Here is a 24,029-nt window from a genome sequence, read left to right as displayed (position 1 = left end):
ACTGCAGTCAAGTGTGATTGTCCCAGTACCTCCATCACAAAAGGGACAGGGGTATTACTCCAATCTATTTATAATCCAGAAACCAAATGGGTCATATCGACCAATTCTAAATCTGAAAATGTTGAACAGATTCATATGGATCCTGAAGTTCCACATTGAGACGTTACGCTCCATAATGTTGGCTATGGAGCCGGGAGATTACATATTATCTCTGGATGTATGGGATGCTTACCTACATATGCCTATAGCACTATCACATCAGTGTTACCTCAGGTTTGCCATCCTCAAGGATCACTTCCAGTTCCAAGCTCTGCCCTTCGGGCTAGCTACAGCACCCAGGGTGTTTACCAAGATCATGGTGGTTATGGCAGCTTGTCTGCGCAAACAAGGGATAAAAATATTCCCATACCTAGACGACCTGTTAATCTTAGCACAGTCGCAAGATTTACTGTTGAGCCATCTACAACAGACGATAGTTTATTTACAGAGACACGGGTGGCTCATAAATTGGGAAAAGTCGTCCCTGAATCCGTCACAGCGGATGGTTCATTTGGGAGCCATATTGGATTCAGACCTACAGAAAGTTCTCTTACCAGAGAAAACGATAGTCAAGGTGCAGGTCATGGCTCAGGAAGCGTTGCAAGCCCAGACAATGTCAGTCCATGCCGTAATGCGACTGTTGGGTCTGATGGTATCAACCTTCAACATGGTGGAATATGCGCAATTCCACTCCAGACCGTTGCAGCATTTCATTTTGACCAAATGGAACGGAAATTATCAAACTATAAAGAAACAGATGATAAAGATTCCACTAAATGTAAAAAGGTCTCTAGCGTGGTGGCTACAGACAGACCATTTAAACAAGGGGAGACCCTTTTGGATAAAAGAGTGGCAAGTCCTGACAACAGATGCCAGCCTGCAAGGCTGGGGGCGGTACTCGAAAGGACCAAGGAAAATGGACCGCAAGGGAAAGTCGCCTGCCGATTATTCTGTTGGAGATGAGAGCCATTTACTTGGCTCTGGTTCAGGCAAAGGACAATCTACAAGGAAGACCAGTCCAGATCCGCTCAGACAATGCAACGGCAGTAGCATACTTCAATCATCAAGGAGGAACTCGCAGCAAGTGTCTGATGGAGGAAGTAACCCCCATTCTAAAATGGGCAGAACTCCATCTCCCGGGCATTGTCAGCAGTATTTGTCCCGGGTGTACTAAATTGGGAAGCGGAATTTCTCAGTCGGCACACCATTCTGGAAACCGAGAAGTGTTTCAGACACTGGTGAACAGATGGGATCTACCAGAGATAGACCTTATGGCGTCTCGTCTAAACAACAAAGTTCCGAGGTACGGATTAAGAACAAGGGACCCAGGAGCGGTCCTAATAGACGCACTGTCAGTAGAATGGAGATTTTAGCTGGCATATATGTTCCCACCAATATCTCTGTTACCCAGAGTAGTGAGAAAGATAAAATAGGCAAAAGGAGCAATCATTCGAATAGCTCCAGCTTGGCCAAGAAGGCATTGGTACACAGATCTGTTGAGAATGTCCGTGGAAGCACCGATACTGCTCCCTCAACGTCCAGATCTGCTAATGCAGGGTCCTTGTTGTCACAGTCATCTGGATCGCCTATCTTTGACGGCGTGGCTGTTGAAACCTCTATCCTAGAGGCTAAAGGATTTTCGAAACAAGTAATCCAAACTATGCTTAGAGCAAGAAAGCCTTCTTCGGCCCGTGTGTATCATAGAATATGTCAAGCCTCTATTCACTGGTGTACTGGAAAAAATTACAATCCGAGATCTTTTAAAGTAACTAGGATTTTGGATTTTCTTCAGGCAGGATTGGATAAAGGGTTGAAAGTTGCTTCCTTGAGGGTGCAAGTCTCAGCGTTAACTGTATGGTTTCAGCAGAAGATTGCTGACCTACAGGATGTACGTACGTTTTTCCAAGGAGTAGTACATATTGAACCTCCATTTGTTCCTCATGCAGCTCCCTGGGATTTGAATTTAGTTCTTACATTTCTCCAGGGTCCTCTTTTTGAACCACTTGAGAGAGCAGATCTTAAGTGGTTAACGGTTAAAGTTCTTTTTTTACTGGCAATGGCGTCAGCCAGAAGTGTGTCAGATTTGGGAGCATTATCATGTAAGTCTCCTTTCCTAAGTTTTTTTCCAGACAGAGCAGTTCACAGAACGAGATCTAGTTCTCTTCCAAAGGTGGCATAAAAATTTCACCTGATTGAAGAAATTGTAGTCCCTGCTTTTCAGGTATCGGGACTATCTGCGGGAGAAGCGTCGCTGTACGTGGTCCGAGCTTTGAGAATCTACATAGATCGTGCTAGTGCCATCAGCTAGTGCCTCTTCATCCTATATGGATTCCATAAAAGAGGATGGCCTGCTAGTAAACAGACGCTGGCGAGATGGCTCTGAATGGTAATATCAGAAGCTTATTCTCATGCAGATCTCCCTATTCCGGCTAATGTCTCTGCACACTCTACACGTAAGGTAGGTCCTTCTTGGGCAGCACAACAGGGTGCTTCAGCAGAACAGATATGTAGGGCAGCCACATGGTCTTATATAAACACATTCATCAGACATTATGCCTTGGATACTTTTGCCTCTCATGACGCAGACTTCGGGTGAAAGGTCCTCCTGTGCAATCAGGAGCGTCCCCACCACTAAAATGGCTTTGGGAATCCCAATGTTATCCTGTGGATAATCCTGTGGACCCAGCCAGAGAAATATACGTTATGGTAAGAACTTACCGTTGATAACGTTATTTCTCTTATGTCCACAGGGATCCCACCCTGACGCATCTGATTTGAGGATCTAGACAATCACTAAAACCTCTTCCTTCTTGTATGGAAGGGTGTGCATGTGTGTTCTTATCGCCTGTACAGGTCTCTACCTAATGTTCCTGCCTAAAATCGCTGTGGAAAGAACTAATCTGACTGAGTCAGTGGGCGGGACTATATAGTGGAGGCCCCAATGCATCCTGGGAGGCCAGAAAGCTTGTGACCGTGTTGGTGCCATTTTCGCTGTCGCTCGACAATATCCCAATGTTATCCTGTGGATACCTGTGGACATAAGAGAAATCACGTTATCAACGGTAAGTTCTTACCATAACGTATATTTTCTGCAGCGGGGTACACTGGGTTCCACAGGAATAACATTGAGGTGTAGAGTAGGATCTTGATCCGAGGCACCAACAGGCTAAAGCTTTGACTGTTCCCAAGATGCTCAGCGCCACCTCCTTTATAACCGCGCCCCCGTGCACAGGAGCTAAGTTTGTAAGTTGGTGCCTGCAGTGCAGGGAGCTAACAGGCAGGGATGCTCCAGCAGCCCTGATGAGCTTTTAAAAGTGAAGGTAGAAGACTTCAAGGGCTGCAGCAGAGGCACTATCAGTGCTAGATGTCATTCTGACATCTCCTGCTGCAGGTCCCTCACCTCCCCCAGCGGCACTGTATACTCTATGGTGTCTCTGGTTGCTGGGTACTTACAGCGGAGGCTCCGGTTCTGTCCTTCAGGCACACACACTAGTCGCAGCTCTCCGGGATCGCGTGGCCGCATTCAGGGAGGAGGTAAAAGGGTCCCCCAGGCGTGACCCACTGGAGATCGCGATCCGTCGCGGCTATTATTAGGCGAGCCGGGCACGCTTGCGTGAACATTGTGTCAGTACAGGGACCCCACTAAACCACCAGGGCAGGGGTACAAGTTGGTTTTACTAAAAACTGTTTTCATATGGCCCACAGTACCCGGTGGTGAAGTCCAGCAATGGGATAAGGCTCTGACCTGTAGCCACTCCCCAAGCCCCTTGGCGCCATTTAGAGTAAATGTTCCCACCCTGGAGCTGCATCTCTCTCTCTCCCTCACTCCCTGTCAGCGTTTGGGCGCCATCTTCACATGCTGAGCTGATCCTGGGACTGTTTGGGCAAAGCCTCCTCTGTAAAGCCACCTGCATTATCAGCGCTGTGCATTTTACAGGACACTTACGTATTCTACATGTCTTTTGACAGTGTTAGTTAAGATAAGCTGCATTACTTCAGAGTTATGTAGTACTAGTACCCTGTGATATACATACTGTCTTTACAGTGCATTGATATATCTATTATTCTGTATAGCTTTACTTAGTATTACTTAGTATTGCTAGTCCAGTGCAGTCCTATTGCTGGTCATAATTTCTGCATTGTACATGTGACTGTGTGTGTGTGTGTGTGTGCATATAGCTGCTGCATGTTTTCTACGCCGTGTATCTCACTCAGATTGCTATCCCTATATTCTGTACCCTGAGGGGGGCTGAATGCATCAGGGTTATTATTTGATATAGGTGTTTCACAGGATATACATATTGTGTATTTTTCTCTGTGATTTTCAGTCACTGTATACCTTTTGACTCCTCTGTTTGAGCTTTTACACTGTACAGGGGGTTTCTTGGTAAGGTATTATACTGCTGATATTGTACTGTGTTGCCCGTGATTTACGCTTTCAGATATGTCCGCTTCAAGGGGCGACGGTGCTGTGGCTGATCCCACAATGTGTAGTGGTGACGCGGCAGACACATTAGAGGAAAACATAGCAGCGGAGGGTTCAGGTTCTGGGTGTTCCCTACCCCCCAGTAGGGCTGTAGCAACGGGGGTCCATAGTGACCCAACTTGGGCTACTTTCTCTGCTCTACTAAATACGCTGGTAACTAGACTTACGTCCCATATGGGATCTCACGTGCCGGTACAGCCACATATTGCCCCTCATTCCGAGTTCCGATTTTTTGCTGCTGGTGCGATCAACTAATCTCCGCCTATGGGGTAGTGTATTTTAGCATAGCAGGGCTGCAAAATCTTGTGCAGCCCTGCTATGCTAAAAAAGTCTCACACAAAACAAGACTTGCACTAGACCTACTTACCATGTGTGACGGATCCAGGGATGCAGGTACCGGCTTTGACGTCAGACATCCGCGCTCCGTTCGCCTGGACACGCCTGCGTTTTTGTTATCACTCCCCAAAAACTTCAGGAAACGGTGAGTATCCGACCAGGGATGCCTCCTGCCTGTCCATCTTCTTGCGATCGCCGCTGCGATCACATCTGTCGCTGGTGGCGTCGTTGCCCGGAATGACCCCCATTGTCCCTGCGGTTAATCCACCGTGAGCAGATCTTCTGTCCACTCTGTTACAGCAATTGAATCACTCACTGAACAAACAAAAACCTAACCCTCGCCCGCCTAAGATCAAGGGGTCCTCTAAGTGGGCCATTACTTTTTTCACAATCCACCCATGTTCCAGACACTTCGTCTGATGAGGATGGCGTATATACTGGCCCCTCAGACACTGATCCAGATGTTTCTAATGGGGTATCTGTTTCACAGGTGGATGTTCCTGACCTTTTGGAGGCTATCAGGTTGATTCTTCAAATTGATGATGACCCAGAACCTGTTGTTACCTCTAAGAAACCGGATAGATTTAAACTTCAGAAGGTTATTAATCAAGTTTTACCTCATTCTGACCACTTAGTTGACATACGTCGGGAATCCTGGGAAAATCCAGGAAAGAAATTCATACCTCACAAGAAGATGCTGGTTCGCTATCCCCCTCACTGCAGAGCTAAGTAAGAATTGGGAAACACCACCGCCGGTGGATTAGCAAGTGGCGCGGCTGGTGGTGTCCTCTGCTCTGCCTGTAACTACCGTCACCTCTGTGAATGAACCGACGGAAAAGTGTGTGGAGGGTAGCTTAGAAGCTGTTTACACCCTCGCAGGAGATGTGCATCGGCCCACTATTGCAGCTACTTGGGCTGCAGAAGCTATAGAATCGTGGGCTCAGGAGGTGGAAGCAGAGCTGCCGTCCAACCTTTCTGATAAAGCTAGACAATGTCTCTCGTATATTGTCACAGCATCTCATTACATTAAGGAGGCGGCTTCTGATGCCGGTATTCTGGCAGCCAAGGCTTCTACTACATCCAATTTGGCTCGCCGGATACTCTGGTTACGGTCCTGGTGTGTGGATCTGGACTCTAAGAAAACCCTCGAGGTACTCCCTTTTAAGGGAGATAATTCTTTTTGGTGAGGATCTCGACAAGATTGTGGCTGACTTAGCTTCTGCTAAGACGGCGTGTCTACCTAGTACTGCTCCTTCGATCCCGAAGGTTAATAGTACTTCCTTTTTGTTTCTTTCATCCTCCAGGTAAAGCAAAGGGTCAGGCGTACCCGAAACAGGCTCGCACTTCCAAAACCACGAAGCCCAAACCTAAACGTGCCTGGGCTGCGCGTCAACCTGCTTCCAAATCGGACAAGCCTACTGCATGATGGGACGGGCCTCCCTCTGGGGGATCCCAGGGTGGGAGGCCGACTTCTAAGGTTTACCCAGGAATTGTTGAAGACCACTTCCGATGCCTGGCTAAGTGAAGTCGTCACTCACGGATATGCCATATCCTTCAAGAATCGTCACTCTCATCGATTTTGCCAAACTGACATCCCTTCGGATCAGGTGAAGGCAAAAACTCTTAATTTGGTGGTACAATTTCTCCTGGACACAGGAGAGGTTAGTACAGGTGCCTCTGACTCAGAGAGGCAAGGTGTACTTTTCACCGCTGTTCCAAGTCTCGAAACCGAACGGTTCCTCCCAGCCCATTCTCAACCTCAAGTCCTTGAACAAATTTGTGAGAATCTCCAAGTTTCGCATGGAAACTTTTCTCTCTATCGTTGGCTTTGGAGTATGGGGACTATATAGTCTCCCTGGACATACAGGATGCTTACCTCCATATTCCGATTGCCATTTCACATCAGCAGTACCTGCGGTTTGCTATTGGCAACTTCCATTATCAATTTCGGGCTTTATCTTTTGGTTTGACCATGGCTCTGCGAGTCTTCACAAAGGTCATGGCGGTAATGACGGCTTTACTCCGCCGTCAGGGTGTCCAGATCTTACCGAATCCGGACGACCTGCTGAACCTTGCGAATGCCCCAGAAATTCTCCTCTTTCATCTGGATCTGACTGTCAAGTTTCTGTAAGCCCACGTGTGGCTCATCAACTAGAAGAAATCTTCCCTGGTCCCTGCTCAGAGCATGGTGCACCTGGGGGCATTGTTGCACACTCACAACCAGCGGTTGCTCTTGTCTTAGGAGAAAGTCCTGAACCTTCAGGACAGACTTCGATGCTTCCTCTCTCGTCCACGAGTGTCGATTTCACTCAGCGATGCAAGTACTAGACCTCATGGTGTCGGCTTTCGACATGGTGGAGTACGCTGAATTTCATTCCCGCCCTCTGCAGAAGCTGGTTCTTGCCAAGTGGGATGACCTGCTCACCGGATCAGGTCTCACATGATCTCATTGTCTCTGGAGGTTCGTCTGTCACTGAACTGGTGGCTCCAGGATCAACGATTGAGCATAGGTTGGCCCTTCTGGATCTCCAACTGGGTCCTTCTGGCGACGGATGCCAGTCTGAGGGGTTGTGGCGCAGTGTTGGAGCAACACACTCCCTTCAGGGTCGGTGGACCAAGGAGAAATCTCTCCTCCCAATAAACATTCTGGAATTGTGCTCGGTGTTCAATGCTCTGAATCTGGCACAGCATCTGATACAGAAAAGGCCTATTCAAGTACAATCTGACAACACCACCACGGTGGTGTACATGAATCATTAAGGCGGCACTCAAAGCCGCATGGCAATGATGGAAGTGTCAAAAATTCTTCTTTGGGCGGAACGCCATCTACCAGCCATATCGGCAGTGTTCATTCCGGGAGTCCTCAACTGGAAAGCGGACTTCCTCAGTCGTCAGGATGTACACGCCAGAGAGTGGAGCCTCCATCCAGAAGTATTTCAACTCCTAGTGGAGAAGTAGGGCCTAACAGATGTAGACCTGTTGGCGTCTCGACACAATCACAAGGTTCCGGTCTTCGGAGCAAGGACAAGGGATCCACGAGCAGCGTTCGTGGATGCGCTGTCAATTCCATGGAACTTTCAGCTGCCCTATGTGTTCCCTCCGGTGTCACTTCTACCCAGGGTGACAAGGAAGTTCAAGCAAGAAAGAGGAATCCTTCTTCTGATCGCTCCAGCGTAGCCCAGACTGCATTGGTTCTCCGACTTGCAGGGTCTCTCAATAGAGCGTCCTCTTCTGCTGCCACAATGCCCAGACCTCCTCGTTCAGGGCCCTTGTGTATACCAGGATTTGGCCCGTCTGGCTTTGACGGCGTGGCTCTTGAAGCTTCAGTTCCGAGGGCCAAAGGATTTTCTGAGGCGGTCTTTCAAACCATGTTGAAGGCCCGTAAACTGGCTTCTGCTCAGATCTATCATAGGGTCTGGAATTCTTACTTTGCTTGGTGAGCAGCTAACAATCATGACGCTTACAAGTTTAGTATGGTTAAACTTTTGGCCTTCCTGCAACGGGGCCTGGTTCATATTTCTGCCTTGTCGGTTTGGTTTCAGAGAAAAATTGCGACTCTGCCTGATGTTCATACATTCACTCAGGGTGTGTTACGTATTCAACCTCCCTATGTCCTGCCTGTGGCTCCTTGGGATTTGTTGGTTTTGCAAGAGTCTCTATTTGAACCTCTTGAGTCTGCGGACCTTAAGTGGCTTACTCTTAAGATTTTATTTCTGCCTCTGGTAGACGGGTTTCAGATTTGGTGCCTTATCCTGTCCGTTCTCTCTTTCTGATTTCCCCCCGTCGCCGGGCGGTTCTTCGGATACGCCCTGTTTATCTGCCTAAGGTGGTGTCTACTTTCCACCTTAACCATGAAATTGTGGTTCCGGCCTTTATCTCTCCGGAATATCCTCCAAAAAACGGTCTTTGGATGTGGTACGTGCTCTCCGTATCTATGTGAAGAGTACAGCCTCCATTAGGAAGTCTGATTCTCTTTTTGTCCTTTTTGGTTTTCACAAACGTGGCTGGCCTGCGAATAAGCAGACCCTGGCCAGGTGGATTAGAATGGTGATTGCACATGCTTATGTACAGGTTGGCCTTCCAGCTCCTTCTACCATCAAAGCCCATTCTACTCGGTCTGTTGGACCTTCTTGGGCGGACCGCCGTGGTGCGACCCTTAAACAATTTTGCAAGGCGGCTACGTGGTTCTCAGTGAACATGTTCATAAGTTTCTATGCCTTCGATACTTCCGCCTTCTAGGATGCTTCCTTTGGACACAGAGTTCTTATGCCTGCTACAGTGCGTCCCCTCCCATGAAGAACTGCTTTAGGACATCCCTAATGTTATTCCTGTGGAACCCAGTGTACTCCGCTGCAGAAAAGGAGATATATGGTAAGAACTTACCATTGTTAAATCTTTCTGTGAGGTACACTGGGTTCCACAGGGCGCCCACCCTGACGCAATTGGCTTCTTTGGGTTTGTATGACATTAGCCGCTGATACCTTCTCCTGTTGTGAGAATGTTGTGTACGTGGCTACTAACAGTTGTCGTCTCTTTTGCCTTCTACTGTATTTGACTGGTTAACGAAACGGAGCAGTGCACGAAGGCGGTGTTATAGAGGAGGCAGCGCTGAGCATCTTGGGAACAGTCAAAGCTTTGGCCTGTCGGTGCCTCGGATCAAGATCCTACTCTACACCCAATGTTATCCCTGTGGAAACCTGTGTACCTCGCAGAAAGAGATTTAACAACGGTAAGTTCTTACCATAATTTTTTTTAATATATATTGCTTAGTTATAGGAATTAAAAGACGACAGTTTAATTTCCTTGAAATACTCCATCAGTGTTGTCTGTTTCTTTTTAATGCAGCTTGAAAAGATTGCAGACCAGTAGAAAGATTACTAATAATATACACCTAACAGATTTACTTCTTTTTCCTGTTTTATTTTAGCTTATAAATATGATCACCTATAGATTTAGACTGCCTTTGAGCATTTCTGAGAAATGAAATAACTAACATTTTTGGATATTCTGTATTATATTGACCCATTTTGAAAAATGTATTATCTCATTTTGTGTTTTAGAAGAGTAACTATTGTATGCTATTATATTTTAGCATCTATGTTAACTTCAGACTTATATGTGTACTGGTTTTATTTAACAATCCAAATTGCAATTAAACATAATATGTCAGCATTGTATGCGGCATTTAGTAAATTCAAATGTAAAACCAACTTTTTCCCATTTATCTTAGGCTGAGGTTTGGGATCTTGAGATTGTACGAGCAAATCACAACTCATGGCCAACAGAAGTCTTCGATATAAAGGAAGGTTTCATTGTTGTAAAAGGACATTCTGGGGTAGGTTCCTTTTTCCATTTTTGTTTCGGTCCCTCATTGTTTTCAGTATTGACCTCATGCTAATCTGGAGGTTTTTAAGTGTTTAGCATTATAGTGTTGTAGTTTAATAAAGGTAAAGCTGGGTACACACTAGGCGATATGCTCCATGAGCGATATCGTCAGTGTTTGCCCTTGAGCTCCCGGGCAAAAGACCTAGTAGCTACACCCTGAACGGTAACGCTAACGTTATTGTTCACTGACGTCATCCAGCAAAAACCCGAACATGCAGTTTCTGCCGATATTGATAGATCGACCTGTGGCCGACAGAACACCTCCTTAACGTCTCATGGGAGCATGCATCATTAATGATATAGTACGTATACACTGGATGATATTACAAACAATATCACTCAGAAGGGTCAAAATCAGCGATGTAATTTAAAAGATTGCTAAGTGTGTATGGGGCTTAAGTTGTCACATAACCAGGCTTATCTATAAAACAAAAGATTATTATCGTGCCAGAGAGTAAGTGAACACACACACAATTATGGGGTTACAGCAGATCTTTCTTTATTAGGCACAAAAGGGGTTTATATACCTTTTGAATCAGGCATATCATATTCAGAGTATGCGTGAAGTTTTGCCAGGAATGATATCAGAATCACATGCACACTCTAAGCTGTAGTTTGTATTGGCATCATGTGTCAGTATTGCCTAAATTAGTAATATTTCTAGAATTGTCTACTTATACTTGGCATATCTTAAAAACCTTTCTCTTTGTCTGTGAGAGAACAAATAGCCGCATTCCAATAGAAATATTGCAAAATTTGTTCATCTTTGCACCTGCTAAGCTCATGAGAATCTTCGCTGGGATTTCGAGAAAATATGAACTGTAAAGACAAATTCTAATTTCTGAATGTGAGCATACATTTGAACAAATCACAATTCTGACTTTATCTCTATCAAGTTGACCATATTGTTGCAGGATATGAATGTACATTCATGTTCTGAGCTTATATGTGATTATGAGGGCTTTATTTGACAGTGATGATTATCATAATATGCTAATAGAAATAGAGACAAGTTAAAAACTCACAAATTAAGAATTACCGTATATACTTGAGTATAAGTCGACCCGAATATAAGCCGAGGCACCTAATTTTACCACAAAAACCTGGGAAAACTTATTGACTCGAGTATAAGCCTAGGATGGGAAATGCAGCTCTTGCCGTACACAGCCCTCATACTGCCAGATATGCCCCCACGCTGCCAGATATGCCCCCACGCTGCCAGATATGCCCCCACCGTGCCAGATATGCCCCCCCCCCCCCCCCCCCCCAACTGCCAAATATGCTCGAATGGGTACTTCATTTAATAGACCTGAGGCAGGAGGGACACAGGAGAGACGCGCGCTGTGCCCTCCGTGTCCCTCCTTCCCACTGACTCGAGTATAAGCCGAGGGGGCTTTTCCAGCACACAAAAAAGTGCTGAAAAAGTCGGCTTATACTAGAGTATATACGGTAGGTCATGGAATGAGTATTGTTAGGCTGTTACTGAAAGACTGTGAAGTCAAACAAACTTATATTAAATGTGTAACACAAACTACAAAATCAATCCCGGTTTATGTGAATCACATAATTCGTAGTATCAGTATCACCTCATAAAAACACTATTTATAAAAAAATAAAATAAAAATAAGGGGTATGATTTCTCCATATACTTGAAATATATAATGATGTGCTTCCTAATACTCTTATACTGTATGAATATATTCTCTCAAACGCGAAAAACATTGTTTTCTCTTACGTCCTAGAGGATGCTGGGGTCCACATTAGTACCATGGGGTATAGACGGGTCCACTAGGAGCCATTGTCACTTTAAGAGTTTGAGAGTGTGGGCTGGCTCCTCCCTCTATGCCCCTCCTACCAGCCTCAGTTTAGAAGATGTGCCCGAAAAGACGGACAACTTGAGAGAGAAGGTTTTTACACAGATAGTGGCGAGATTCACACCAGCTCACACATACAAGGCAAACCAAGCTAACTAGCTTGAAACATAAGCAACGGCTGAACAATATTACTTAACCAAGTAACAAAACAGTACTAAACCAAGAACTAAGCAGTACTGAACAAAGAAATTACTGCAGGATCACGAAGCGCTGGGCGGGCGCCCAGCATCCTCTACAGAATATGAGAAAAGGATTTACCGATAGGTAATTAAAATCCTATTTTCTCTTACGTCCTAGAGGATGCTGGGGTCCACATTAGTACCATGTGACTGTACCAAAGCTCCCAGTATGGGAGGGAGAGCTCGGAGGCTCCTGCAAAACTGATTGACCGCTTGGAGAAGACCGTTGTAGACTGCTCTTAGTTCCCAAATGTTTATTGGTAGGCTGGATTCCAGCCTTAACCACCTTCCTTGGAAGGTTTCCCCCTGAGTGACTTGCACAAAATATTTAAAATTTGTTTCTCTAACGTCCTAGTGGATGCTGGGGACTCCGTAAGGACCATGGGGGAATAGACGGGCTCCGCAGGAGACTGGGCACTCTAAAGAAAGATTTAGTACTACCTGGTGTGCACTGGCTCCTCCCTCTATGCCCCTCCTCCAGACCTCAGTTAGAATCTGTGCCCGGACAGAGCTGGGTGCTTTTAGTGGGCTCTCCTGAGCTTGCTAATAAGAAAGTTTCTCTGACGTCCTAGTGGATGCTGGGGACTGCGTAAGGACCATGGGGAATAGACGGCTCCGCAGGAGACTGGGCACATCTAAATAAAGATTTAGGACTATCTGGTGTGCACTGGCTCCTCCCCCTATGACCCTCCTCCAAGCCTCAGTTAGATTTCTGTGCCCGGCCGAGCTGTATGCACACTAGGGGCTCTCCTGAGCTCCTAGAAAGAAAGTATAGTTTAGGTTTTTTATTTTACAGTGAGACCTGCTGGCAACAGGCTCACTGCAACGAGGGACTAAGGAGAGAAGAAGCGAACCTACCTAAGTGGTGGTAGCTTGGGCTTCTTAGGCTACTGGACACCATTAGCTCCAGAGGGATCGCACACAGGACCCGACCTCGTCGTCCGTTCCCGGAGCCGCGCCGCCGTCCCCCTTACAGAGCCAGAAGCAAGAAGGTCCAGAAAATCGACGGCTGAAGACTTCTGTCTTCTCCAAGGTAGCGCACAGCACTGCTGCTGAGCGCCATTGCTCCTCATGCACACCACACACTGCGGTCACTGATGGGTGCAGGGCGCTGGGGGGGGCGCCCTGAGCAGCAATATTTACACCTTGGCTGGCAAAACTGACACCATATATAACCCCAGGGGCTATATAGGTGTAAAAATACCCCTGCCAGAATTACAAAAATAGCGGGAGAAAGCCCACCGAAAAAGGGGCGGAGCCATCTCCCTCAGCACACTGGCACCATTTTCCCTCACAGCTCCGCTGGAGGGATCGCTCCCTGGCTCTCCCCTGCAGTCCTGCACTACAGAAAGGGTTAAAAAGAGAGGGGGGGCACAAAATTTAGGCGCAGTATATTATGATAATGCAGCTCTAAGGGAAAACACTCTCTATAGGTGATATCCCTGTGGTATATAGCGCTCTGGTGTGTGCTGGCATACTCTCCCTCTGTCTCCCCAAAGGGCTTTGTTGGGGTCCTGTCCTCTGTCAGAGCATTCCCTGTGTGTGTGCTGTGTGTCGGTACGGCTGTGTCGACATGTATGATGAGGATAATGATGTGGAGGCGGAGCAAATGCCTGTGAATGTGATGTCACCCCCTGCGGGGTCGACACCTGTGTGGATGGACTTATGGAAGGAATTACGTGACAGTGTCAACTCCTTACATAAAAGGTTTGACGACATAGGACAGCCGGCTACTCAGCTTGTGCCTGTTCAAGCGTCTCAAATGTCATCAGGGGCTTTAAAACGCCCGCTACCTCAGACACAGATGTTGACACGGATACCGACTCCAGTGTCGACGACGATGAGACTAGTGTACCTTCCAAATAGGTCCACCCGTTACATGATTGAGGCAATGAAAAATGTATTACACATTTCTGATAGTACCCCAGGTACCCCAAAAAAATGGTATTATGTTAGGTGAGAAAAAAACTACCAGTAGTTTTTCCTGCATCTGAGGAAGCGTGGACTTCCCCCGATAAGAAATTGATAATTGATAATTTCTAAACGGTTATTGGCAGCGTACCCTTTCCCGCCGGAGGATAGGTCACGTTGGGAAACACCCCCTAGGGTAGATAAAGCGCTTACACGCTTATCAAAAAAGGTGGCACTACCGTCTCTGGATACGGCCGCCCTAAAGGAACCTGCTGATAGAAAGCAGGAGGCTACCCTTAAAGATATATACACACACACGGGCATTATATTGAGACAATATTTTGCTGACAATAGAGCATATAAAAGACGCCGTCTTATACATGCGTGATGCACAGAGGGATATTTGCCGGCTGGCATCAAAAATAAGCGCTATGACTATTGCCGCCAGGCGGGGCTTATGGACTCGGCAATGGTCAGGCGATGCCGATTCAAAACGGCACATGGAAGTTTTGCCCTATATGGGGGTGGAACGGCTTGGGGATGGTCTTTCAGACCTCATTTCCACAGCTACTGCTGGGAAATCAACTTTTTGCCACAGGCTACCCCACAGCAAAAGAAAGCACCGTATTATCAGGTACAGTCCTTTCGGCCCCAGAAAAGCAAGAGGGCTAGAGGCTCATCCTTTCTGCCGAGAGGCAAAGGTAGAGGGAAAAAGCGGCAGCACACAGCTAGTTCCCAAGAGCAGAAGTCCTCCCCTGCGTCCGGTAAGTCCACAGCATGACGCTGGGGCTGCTCAGGCGGACCCGGGTACGGTGGGGGCCCGTCTCAGAAATTTCAGCGCACAGTGGGCTCTCTCACAGGTGGATCCCTGGGTCCTTCAAGTAGTATCTCAGGGGTACAGGCTGGAATTCGAGACGTCTCCCCCCCGCCGTTTCCTAAAATCTGCCTTACCGGCAACTCCCTCTGCCAGGGAGGCAGTGTTGGTGGCTATTCAAAAACTGTATTCACAGCAAGTGATTGTCAAGGTACCCCTCCTTCAACAATTAAGGGGTTACTATTCCACAAATGTTGTGGTACCGAAACCGGACGGTTCGGTGAGACCCATCTTAAATTTAAAATCCTTGAAAACTTATATCAAAAGATTCAAGTTCAAGATGGAATCGCTCAGGGCGGTTATTGCGAGCCTGGACGAGGGGGATTACATGGTCTCCCTGGACATCAAGGATGCGTACCTGCATGTCCCCATTTACCCTCCTCACCAGGAGTACCTCAGATTTGTGGTACAGGACTGTCACTATCAGTTCCAGACGCTGCTGTTTGGGTTATCCACGGCACCGAGGGTCTTTACCAAGGTAATGGCCGAAATGATGATACTCCTTCGCAAGAAGGGAGTTTTAATTATCCCGTACTTGGACGATCTCCTGATAAAGGCGAGGTCCAAGGAACAGTTGGTAGTGGGGGTAGCACTTTCTCGGGAAGTGCTGCAACAGCACGGCTGGATTCTCAATATTCCAAAGTCACAGCTGGTCCCGACGACACGTCTTCTGTTCCTGGGAATGATTCTGGACACAGACCAGAAAAAAGTGTTTCTTCCAGTGGAAAAAGCGGAGGAGTTGTCATCTCTAGTCAGAAACCTCCTAAAACCAGGACAGGTGTCGGTACATCAATGCACACGAGTCCTGGGAAAAATGGTAGCTTCGTACGAAGCGATTCCATTCGGAAGGTTCCACGCAAGAATTTTCCAGTGGGACCTGTTGGACAAATGGTCCGGGTCCCATCTCCAGATGCAGCAGCGGATAACCCTGTCGGCAAGGACCAGGGTGTCGCTGCTGTGGTGGCTGCAGAGGGCTCATCTACTAGTGGGCCGCAGATTCGGAATACAGGACTGGGTCCTGGTGACCACGGATGCCAGCCTTCGGGGCTGGGGTGCAGTCACACAGGGAAGAAATTTCCAAGGACTGTGGTCAAATCAGGAGATTTCACTTCACATAAATATTCTGGAGCTAAGGGCCATTTACAATGCCCTAAGCCAAGCAAGGCCCCTGCTTCAGAACCAGCCGGTACTGATCCAATCAGACAACATCACGGCGGTCGCCCATGTAAACAGACAGGGCGGCACAAGAAGCAGGAGGGCAATGGCAGAAGCCACAAGGATTCTCCGATGGGCGGAAAATCACGTGTTAGCACTGACAGCAGTGTTCATTCCGGGAGTGGACAACTGTAGACAGACTTCCTCAGCAGGCACGACCTCCACCCGGGAGAATGGGGACTTCATCCAGAAGTCTTCCAAATGCTGGTAAACCGTTGGGAAAGACCACAGGTGGACATGATGGCGTCCCGCCTCAACAAAAAGCTAAAAAGATATTGCGCCAGGTCAAGGGACCCTCAGGCGATCGCTGTGGACGCTCTAGTAACACCGTGGGTGTACCAGTCGGTTTATGTGTTTCCTCCTCTGCCTCTCATTCCCAAGGTACTGAGAATAATACGAAGGCGAGGAGTGAAAACTATACTCGTGGTTCCAGATTGGCCAAGAAGAGCTTGGTGCCCGGAACTTCAAGAGATGCTTTCAGAGGACCCATGGCCTCTACCGCTCAGGCGGGACCTGCTGCAGCAGGGGCCCTGCCTGTTCCAAGACTTACCGCGGCTGCGTTTGACGGCATAGCGGTTGAACACCGGATCCTGAAGGAAAAAGGCATTCCGGAGGAAGTCATCCCTACCCTGATCAAAGCCAGGAAGGATGTCACTGCAAAACATTATCACCGCATTTGGCGGAAATATGTTGCTTGGTGTGAGGCCAGGAAGTCCCCAATGGAGGAATTTCAACTGGGTCGATTCCTGCATTTCCTGCAAGCAGGGGTGACGTTGGGCCTCAAATTGGGGTCCATTAAGGTCCAGATTTCGGCTCTGTCGATTTTCTTCCAGAAAGAACTGGCTTCACTGCCTGAAGTTCAGACTTTTGTCAAAGGAGTTCTGCATATTCAGCCTCCTTTTGTGCCCCCAGTGGCACCTTGGGATCTCAATGTGGTTTTGGAGTTCCTGAAATCACATTGGTTTGAGCCACTTAAGACTGTGGATTTCACGTGGAAAGTGGTCATGCTGTTGGCCCTGGCTTCGGCCAGGCGTGTGTCAGAATTGGCGGCTTTGTCCTGTAAACGCCCTTATCTGATTTTCCATATGGATAGGGCAGAGTTGAGGACTCGTCCTCCGTTTCTCCCGAAGGTGGTATCAGCTTTTCATTTGAACCAGCCTATTGTGGTGCCTGCGGCTACTAGGGATTTGGAGGATTCCAAGTTACTGGACGTAGTCAGGGCCCTGAAAATTTATGTTTCCAGGACGGCTGGAGTCAGGAAAACTGACTCGCTGTTTATCCTGTATGCACCCAACAAGCTGGGTGCTCCTGCTTCTAAGCAGACTATCGCGCACTGGATTTATAGCACTATTCAGCTTGCGCATTCTGCGGTGGCACTACCGCAGCCTAAATCTGTAAAAGCCCATTCCACAAGGAAGGTGGGCTCATCTTGGGCGGCTGCCCGAGGGGTCTCGGCTTTACAACTTTGCCGAGCTGCAACTTGGTCAGGGGCAAACACGTTTGCAAAATTCTACAAATTTGATACCCTGGCTGAGGAGGACCTGGAGTTCTTTCATTCGGTGCTGCAGAGTCATCCGCTCTCTCCCGCCCGTTTGGGAGCTTTGGTATAATCCCCATGGTCCTTACGGAGTCCCCAGCATCCACTAGGACGTCAGAGAAAATAAGAATTTACTCACCGGTAATTCTATTTCTCATAGTCCGTAGTGGATGCTGGGCGCCCATCCCAAGTGCGGATTGTCTGCAATACTTGTAAATAGTTATTGTTACACAAATCGGGTTGTTATTGCGAGCCATCTGTTCAGAGGCTCCGTTGTTATCATACTGTTAACCGAGGTTCCTTTCACGAGTTATACGGTGTGATTGGTGTGGCTGGTATGAGTCTTACCCTGGATTCAAAATCCTTCCTTATTGTGTCAGCTCTTCCGGACACAGTGTCCTAACTGAGGCTTGAAGGAGGGTCATAGGGGGAGGAGCCAGTGCACACCAGATAGTCCTAAATCTTTCTTTAGATGTGCCCAGTCTCCTGCGGAGCCGTCTATTACCCATGGTCCTTACGGAGTCCCCAGCATCCACTACGGACTACGAGAAATAGAATTACCGGTGAGTAAATTCTTATTATTTTAGTTAGGTTTTTTATTTTCAGAGAGCTTCTGCTGGCAACAGACTCTCTGCTACGTGGGACTGAGGGGAGAGAAGCAAACCTACTTACTGCGGCTAGGTTGCGCTTCTTAGGCTACTGTACACCATTAGCTCCAGAGGGATCGAACACAGTAGCTGACCTTGTCGTCCGTTCCCGGAGCCGCGCCGCCGTCCCCCTCGCAGAGCCAGAAGCCGGCGGGTTGAAGCAAGAAGACGTCAAAATCGGCGGCAGAAGAATCCTGTCTTCATACGAGGTAGCGCACAGCACTGCAGCTGTGCGCCATTGCGCCCACTCTAACCCACACACTCCGGTCACTGTAGGGCGCAGGGGGGGGCGCCCTGGGCAGCAATTAAGTACCTCATGGCAAAAGCAGCATATATAAAGTTGGACACTGTTATATGCATGAGCCCCCGCCATTATTTTTACACAAAAGTGAGTGGGCGGGGCCTTCTTCCTCAGCACTCGCCAGCGCCATTTTCTCTCCACAGCTCCGCTGAGAGGAAGCTCCCCAGGCTCTCCCCTGCAGATTCACGGTAGAAAGAGGGTAAAAAAGAGAGGGGTGGGCACATAAATGTAGGCGCATTAATCATATATACAGCAGCTACTGGGTAAACACTAAGTTACTGTGTGATTCCTGGGTTATATAGCGCTGGGGTGTGTGCTGGCATACTCTCTCTCTGTCTCTCCAAAAGGCCTTGTGGGGGTCCTGTCCTCATTTAGAGCATCCCCTGTGTGTGTGGTGTGTCCGTACGCGTGTGTCGACATGTTTGACGAAGAGGGCTATGTGGAGGCAGAGCAAGTGCAGATGACTGACGTGTCGCCACCGATGGTGCCGACACCTGATTGGATGGATATGTGGAAGGTGTTAAATGATAATGTAAACTCCTTACATAAAAGGTTGGATAAAGCTAATACCTTGGGGCAGTCAGGGTCTCAACCCATGCCTGATCCTACAGCGCAGAGGCCGTCAGGGTCTCAAAAGCGCCCACTATCCAAAATGGTTGACACAGATATCGACACGGATTCTGACTCCAGTGTCGATGACGATGATGCAAAATTTCAACCTAAAATGACTAAAGCCATCCGCTACATGATTATAGCAATGAAGGATGTTTTGCACATTTCAGAGGTAGAGCCTGTCCCTGACAAGAGGGTTTATATGTATGGGGAGAAAAAGCAAGAGGTGACTTTTCCCCTTCACATGAGTTGAATGAATTATGTGAAAAAGCGTGGAATTCCCCCGATAAGAAAGTACTAATTTCCAAAAGGTTACTTATGGCGTACCCCTTTCCGCCAACGGACAGGATGCGCTGGGAATCCTCCCCTAGGGTAGATAAAGCTCTCACACGCTTATCTAAGAAGGTGGCCCTGCCGTCACAGGATACGGCCGCCCTAAAGGATCCTGCAGATAGAAAGCAGGAAAGTATCCTGAAATCTGTTTATACACATTCCGGTACTCTACTGAGGCCGGCGATTGCGTCGGCTTGGATGTGTAGTGCTGTAGCAGCGTGGACAGATAATCTGTCTGAGGAAATGGATACCTTGGACAGGGATACCATTATGCTGACCCTGGGATATATAAAAGACACTGTTCTATATATGAGGGATGCCCAGAGGGACATTTGCCTACTGGGCTCTAGAATTAATGCAAGGAGGGTCCTGTGGACTCGGCAGTGGACAGGTGATGCCGACTCCAAGAAACACATGGAGGTGTTACCTTACAAGGGTGAGGAATTGTTTGGGGACGGTCTCTCTGACCTGGTTTCCACAGCTACGGCTGGGAAGTCAAACTTTGTGCCATATATCCCCTCACAACCTAAGAAAGCACCGTATTACCAAATGCAGTCCTTTCGCTCACAAAGAAGCAAGGAGGTCAGAGGTGCGTCTTTTCTTGCCAGAGGCAGGGGTAGAGGAAAAAAGCTGCACCTTACAGCTAGTTTCCAGGAACAGAAGTCCTCCCCGGCTTCCACTAAATCCACCGCATGACGCTGGGGCTCCACGGGTGGAGCCAGGAGCGGTGGGGGCGCGTCTCCGACATTTCAGTCACCAGTGGGTTCGCTCACAGGTGGATCCCTGGGCTATACAGATTGTGTCTCAGGGATACAAGCTAGAATTCGAAGTGATGCCCCCTCACCTTTACCTCAAATCGGCCCTGCCAGCTTCCCCCATAGAAAGGGAAGTAGTGTTAGCGGCAATTTACAAGCTATTTCTCCAGCAGGTGGTGGTAAAGGTTCCCCTTCTTCAACAAGGAAAGGGATACTATTCCACAATGTTTGTGGTACCGAAACCGGACGGTTCGGTCAGACCCATATTGAATTTAAAGTCCCTGAACATTTATCTGAAAAGATTCAAGTTCAAAATGGAATCGCTCAGAGCGGTCATTGCAAGCCTGGAAGAGGGGGATTTTATGGTGTCTCTGGACATCAAGGATGCTTACTTGCATGTCCCCATTTATCCACCTCATCAGGAGTACCTCAGATTTGTGGTACAGGACTGTCATTACCAATTCCAGATGTTGCCGTTTGGGCTCTCCACGGCACCGAGAATATTTACCTAGGTAATGGCGGAAATGATGGTGATCCTGAGAAAGCAAGGAGTCACAGTTAACCCATACTTGGACGTTCTCCTCATAAAGGCGAGGTCCAGGGAGCAGTTGCAGATCGGCGTAGCACACTCTCAGGAAGTGTTGCAGCAGCATGGCTGGATTCTGAATATCCCAAAGTCGCAGCTGATTCCTACGACGTGTCTGCCCTTTCTGGGCATGATTCTGGACACAGACCAGAAGAAGGTGTTTCTCCCGGCGGAGAAGGCTCTTGAGCTAGTGACTCTAGTCAGAGACCTCTTAAAACCGAAACAGGTGTCGGTGCATCACTGCACGCGAGTCCTGGGAAAGATGGTGGCATCGTACGAAGCCATTCCCTTCGGCAGGTTCCATGCGAGGATCTTTCAATGGGATCTGTTTGACAAGTGGTCCGGATCGCATCTTCAGATGCATCGGCTGATCACCCTCTCCCCCAGGGCCAGGGTGTCTCTTCTGTGGTGGCTGCAGAGTGCTCACCTTCTCGAGGGCCGCAGGTTCGGCATACAGGAGTGGGTATTGGTGACCACAGATGCGAGCCTCTGAGGTTGGGGGGCAGTCACTCAGGGAAGAAACTTCCAAGGGTTGTGGTCAAGTCAGGAGGCTTGTCTGCACATAAATATCCTGGAACTAAGGGCCATGTACAACGCCCTGAGTCAAGCGGAGCCCCTGCTTCGCAACCAACCGGTGATGATTCAGTCAGACAACATCACCGCAGTGGCTCATGTAAACCGCCAGGGCGGCACAAGAAGCAGAGTCGCGATGGCGGAAACCACCAGGATTCTTCGGTGGGTGGAGAATCATGTGCAAGCACTGTCAGCAGTGTTCATTCCGGGAGTGGACAACTAGGAAGCAGACTTGCTCAGCAGACACGACCTCCACCCGGGAGAGTGGGGACTTCATCACGAAGTCTTTGCTCAGATTACAAATCGATGGGAACTGCCACAGGTAGACGTGATGGCGTCCCGTCTCAACAAAAAACTACAAAGGTATTGCGCCAGGTCAAGAGACCCTCAGGCGATAGCTGTGGACACACTGGTAACACCGTGGGTGTTCCGGTCGGTCTATGTGTTCCCTCCTCTTCCTCTCATACCCAAGGTACTGAGAATTGTAAGACGAAGAGGAGTGAGAACAATACTAATTGTTCCAGATTGGCCAAGAAGGACTTGGTACCCGGAACTGCAAGAAATGCTCACAGAGGACCCGTGGCCTTTACCTCTCAGACAGGACCTGTTGCAACAGGGACCCTGTCTGTTCCAAGACTTACCGCGGCTGCGTTTGACGGCATGGCGGTTGAACACAGGATCCTAGCGGAAAAAGGCATTCCGGAGGAAGTTATTCCTACGCTTATAAAAGCTAGGAAGGACGTGGCAGCAAAGCATTATCGCCGTATATGGCGAAAATATGTTGCTTGGTGTGAGGCCAGGTAGGCCCCTACAGAGGAATTCCAGCTGGGCCGGTTCCTGCACTTCCTACAGTCTGGAGTGACTATGGGCCTAAAATTAGGGTCCATAAAGGTCCAGATTTCGGCCCTATCCATTTTCTTTCAAAAAGAACTGGCTTCACTGCCTGAGGTTCAGACGTTTGTAAAGGGAGTGCTGCATATTCAGCCCCCTTTTGTGCCACCAGTGGCACCTTGGGATCTTAACGTGGTGTTGAGTTTCCTGAAATCTCACTGGTTTGAGCCACTTAAGACCATGGAGCTAAAGTATCTCACGTGGAAAGTGGTCATGCTATTGGCCTTAGCTTCGGCTAGGCGTGTGTCAGAATTGGCGGCTTTGTCATGTAAAAGCCCCTATCTGGTTTTCCATATTGACAGGGCAGGATTGCGGACTCGACCGCAATTTCTGCCGAAGGTGGCGTCATCCTTTCATTTGAACCAACGCATTGTGGTGCCTGCGGCTACTCGTGACTTGGAGGACTCCAAGTTGCTTGATGTAGTCAGGGCTTTGAGGATCTATGTAGCGAGAAAGGCTGGAGTCAGGAAGACTGACTCGCTGTTTATCCTGTATGCATCCAACAAAGTGGGTGCTCCTGCTTCAAAGCAAACCATTGCTCGCTGGATCTGTAGCACGATTCAGCAGGCTCATTCTGCGGCGGGATTGCCGTATCCAAAATCTGTAAAAGCCCATTCCACAAGGAAGGTGGGCTCTTCTTGGGCGGCTGCCCGAGGGGTCTCGGCATTACAGCTTTGCTATGCGGCTACTTGGTCGGGTTCAAACACATTTGCAAAATTCTACATGTTTGATACCCTGGCTGAGGAGGACCTGGTATTTGCCCATTCGGTGCTGCAGTCATCCGCACTCTCCTGCCCGTTTGGGAGCTTTGGTATAATCCACATGGTCCTTACGGAGTCCCCAGCATCCACTAGGACGTTAGAGAAAATAAGATTTTACTCACCGGTAAATCTATTTCTCGTAGTCCGTAGTGGATGCTGGGCGCCTGTCTCAAGTGCGGACTTTCTGCAATACATGTATATAGTTATTGCTTAATAATGGGTTATGTTATGTGGCATCCGTTGAGTGATGCTCGTTTGTTGTTCATACTGTTAACTGGATATGTTATCACAAGTTGTACGGTGTGATTGGTGTGGCTGGTATGAGTCTTACCCTGGATTCCAAAATCCTTTCCTTATAATTTCAGCTCTTCCGGGCACAGTTTCCTTAACGGAGGTCTGGAGGAGGGGTATAGAGGGAGGAGCCAGTGCACACCAGGTAGTACTAAATCTTTAGAGTGCCCAGTCTCCTGCGGAGCCAGTCATTCCCCCATGGTTCTTTACGGAGTCCCCAGCATTCACTACGGACTACGAGAAATAGATTTACCGGTGAGTAAAATCTTATTTTTTTATTGATATGCTTTAAAATAGGAAATCTGATATATTGATAAAATGTTTATATCAGTAGATGTGCGAAAGTATTAGAAATGTTGAAATAAAATTATTGAAAATCTGTGGCTGCAGTCTTTTTTTGTTGTATAGTTTATAAGGATTCTAACCCTTCTAACCGTTTAAAT

At 48.1% G+C, this 24,029-nt stretch overlaps 1 protein-coding gene across 2 annotated transcripts in view; it reads left to right on the top strand.

The window, feature by feature from the left end:
* EDC4 (enhancer of mRNA decapping 4) overlaps nt 1-24,029 on the top strand; it is a 1,121,437-nt gene that overhangs the window by 343,625 nt on the left and 753,783 nt on the right. For both annotated transcript variants that reach the window (XM_063945256.1, XM_063945257.1), the window contains one exon: nt 10,092-10,196. In XM_063945256.1, coding sequence (XP_063801326.1) covers nt 10,092-10,196 — 105 coding nt within the window. The remainder of the gene's footprint in view (nt 1-10,091; nt 10,197-24,029) is intronic.

Source organism: Pseudophryne corroboree, chromosome 11 (assembly GCF_028390025.1).
Source record: "Pseudophryne corroboree isolate aPseCor3 chromosome 11, aPseCor3.hap2, whole genome shotgun sequence".
Lineage (NCBI taxonomy): Eukaryota > Metazoa > Chordata > Amphibia > Anura > Myobatrachidae > Pseudophryne > Pseudophryne corroboree.
This window is presented reverse-complemented; position numbering and strand designations above follow the sequence as displayed.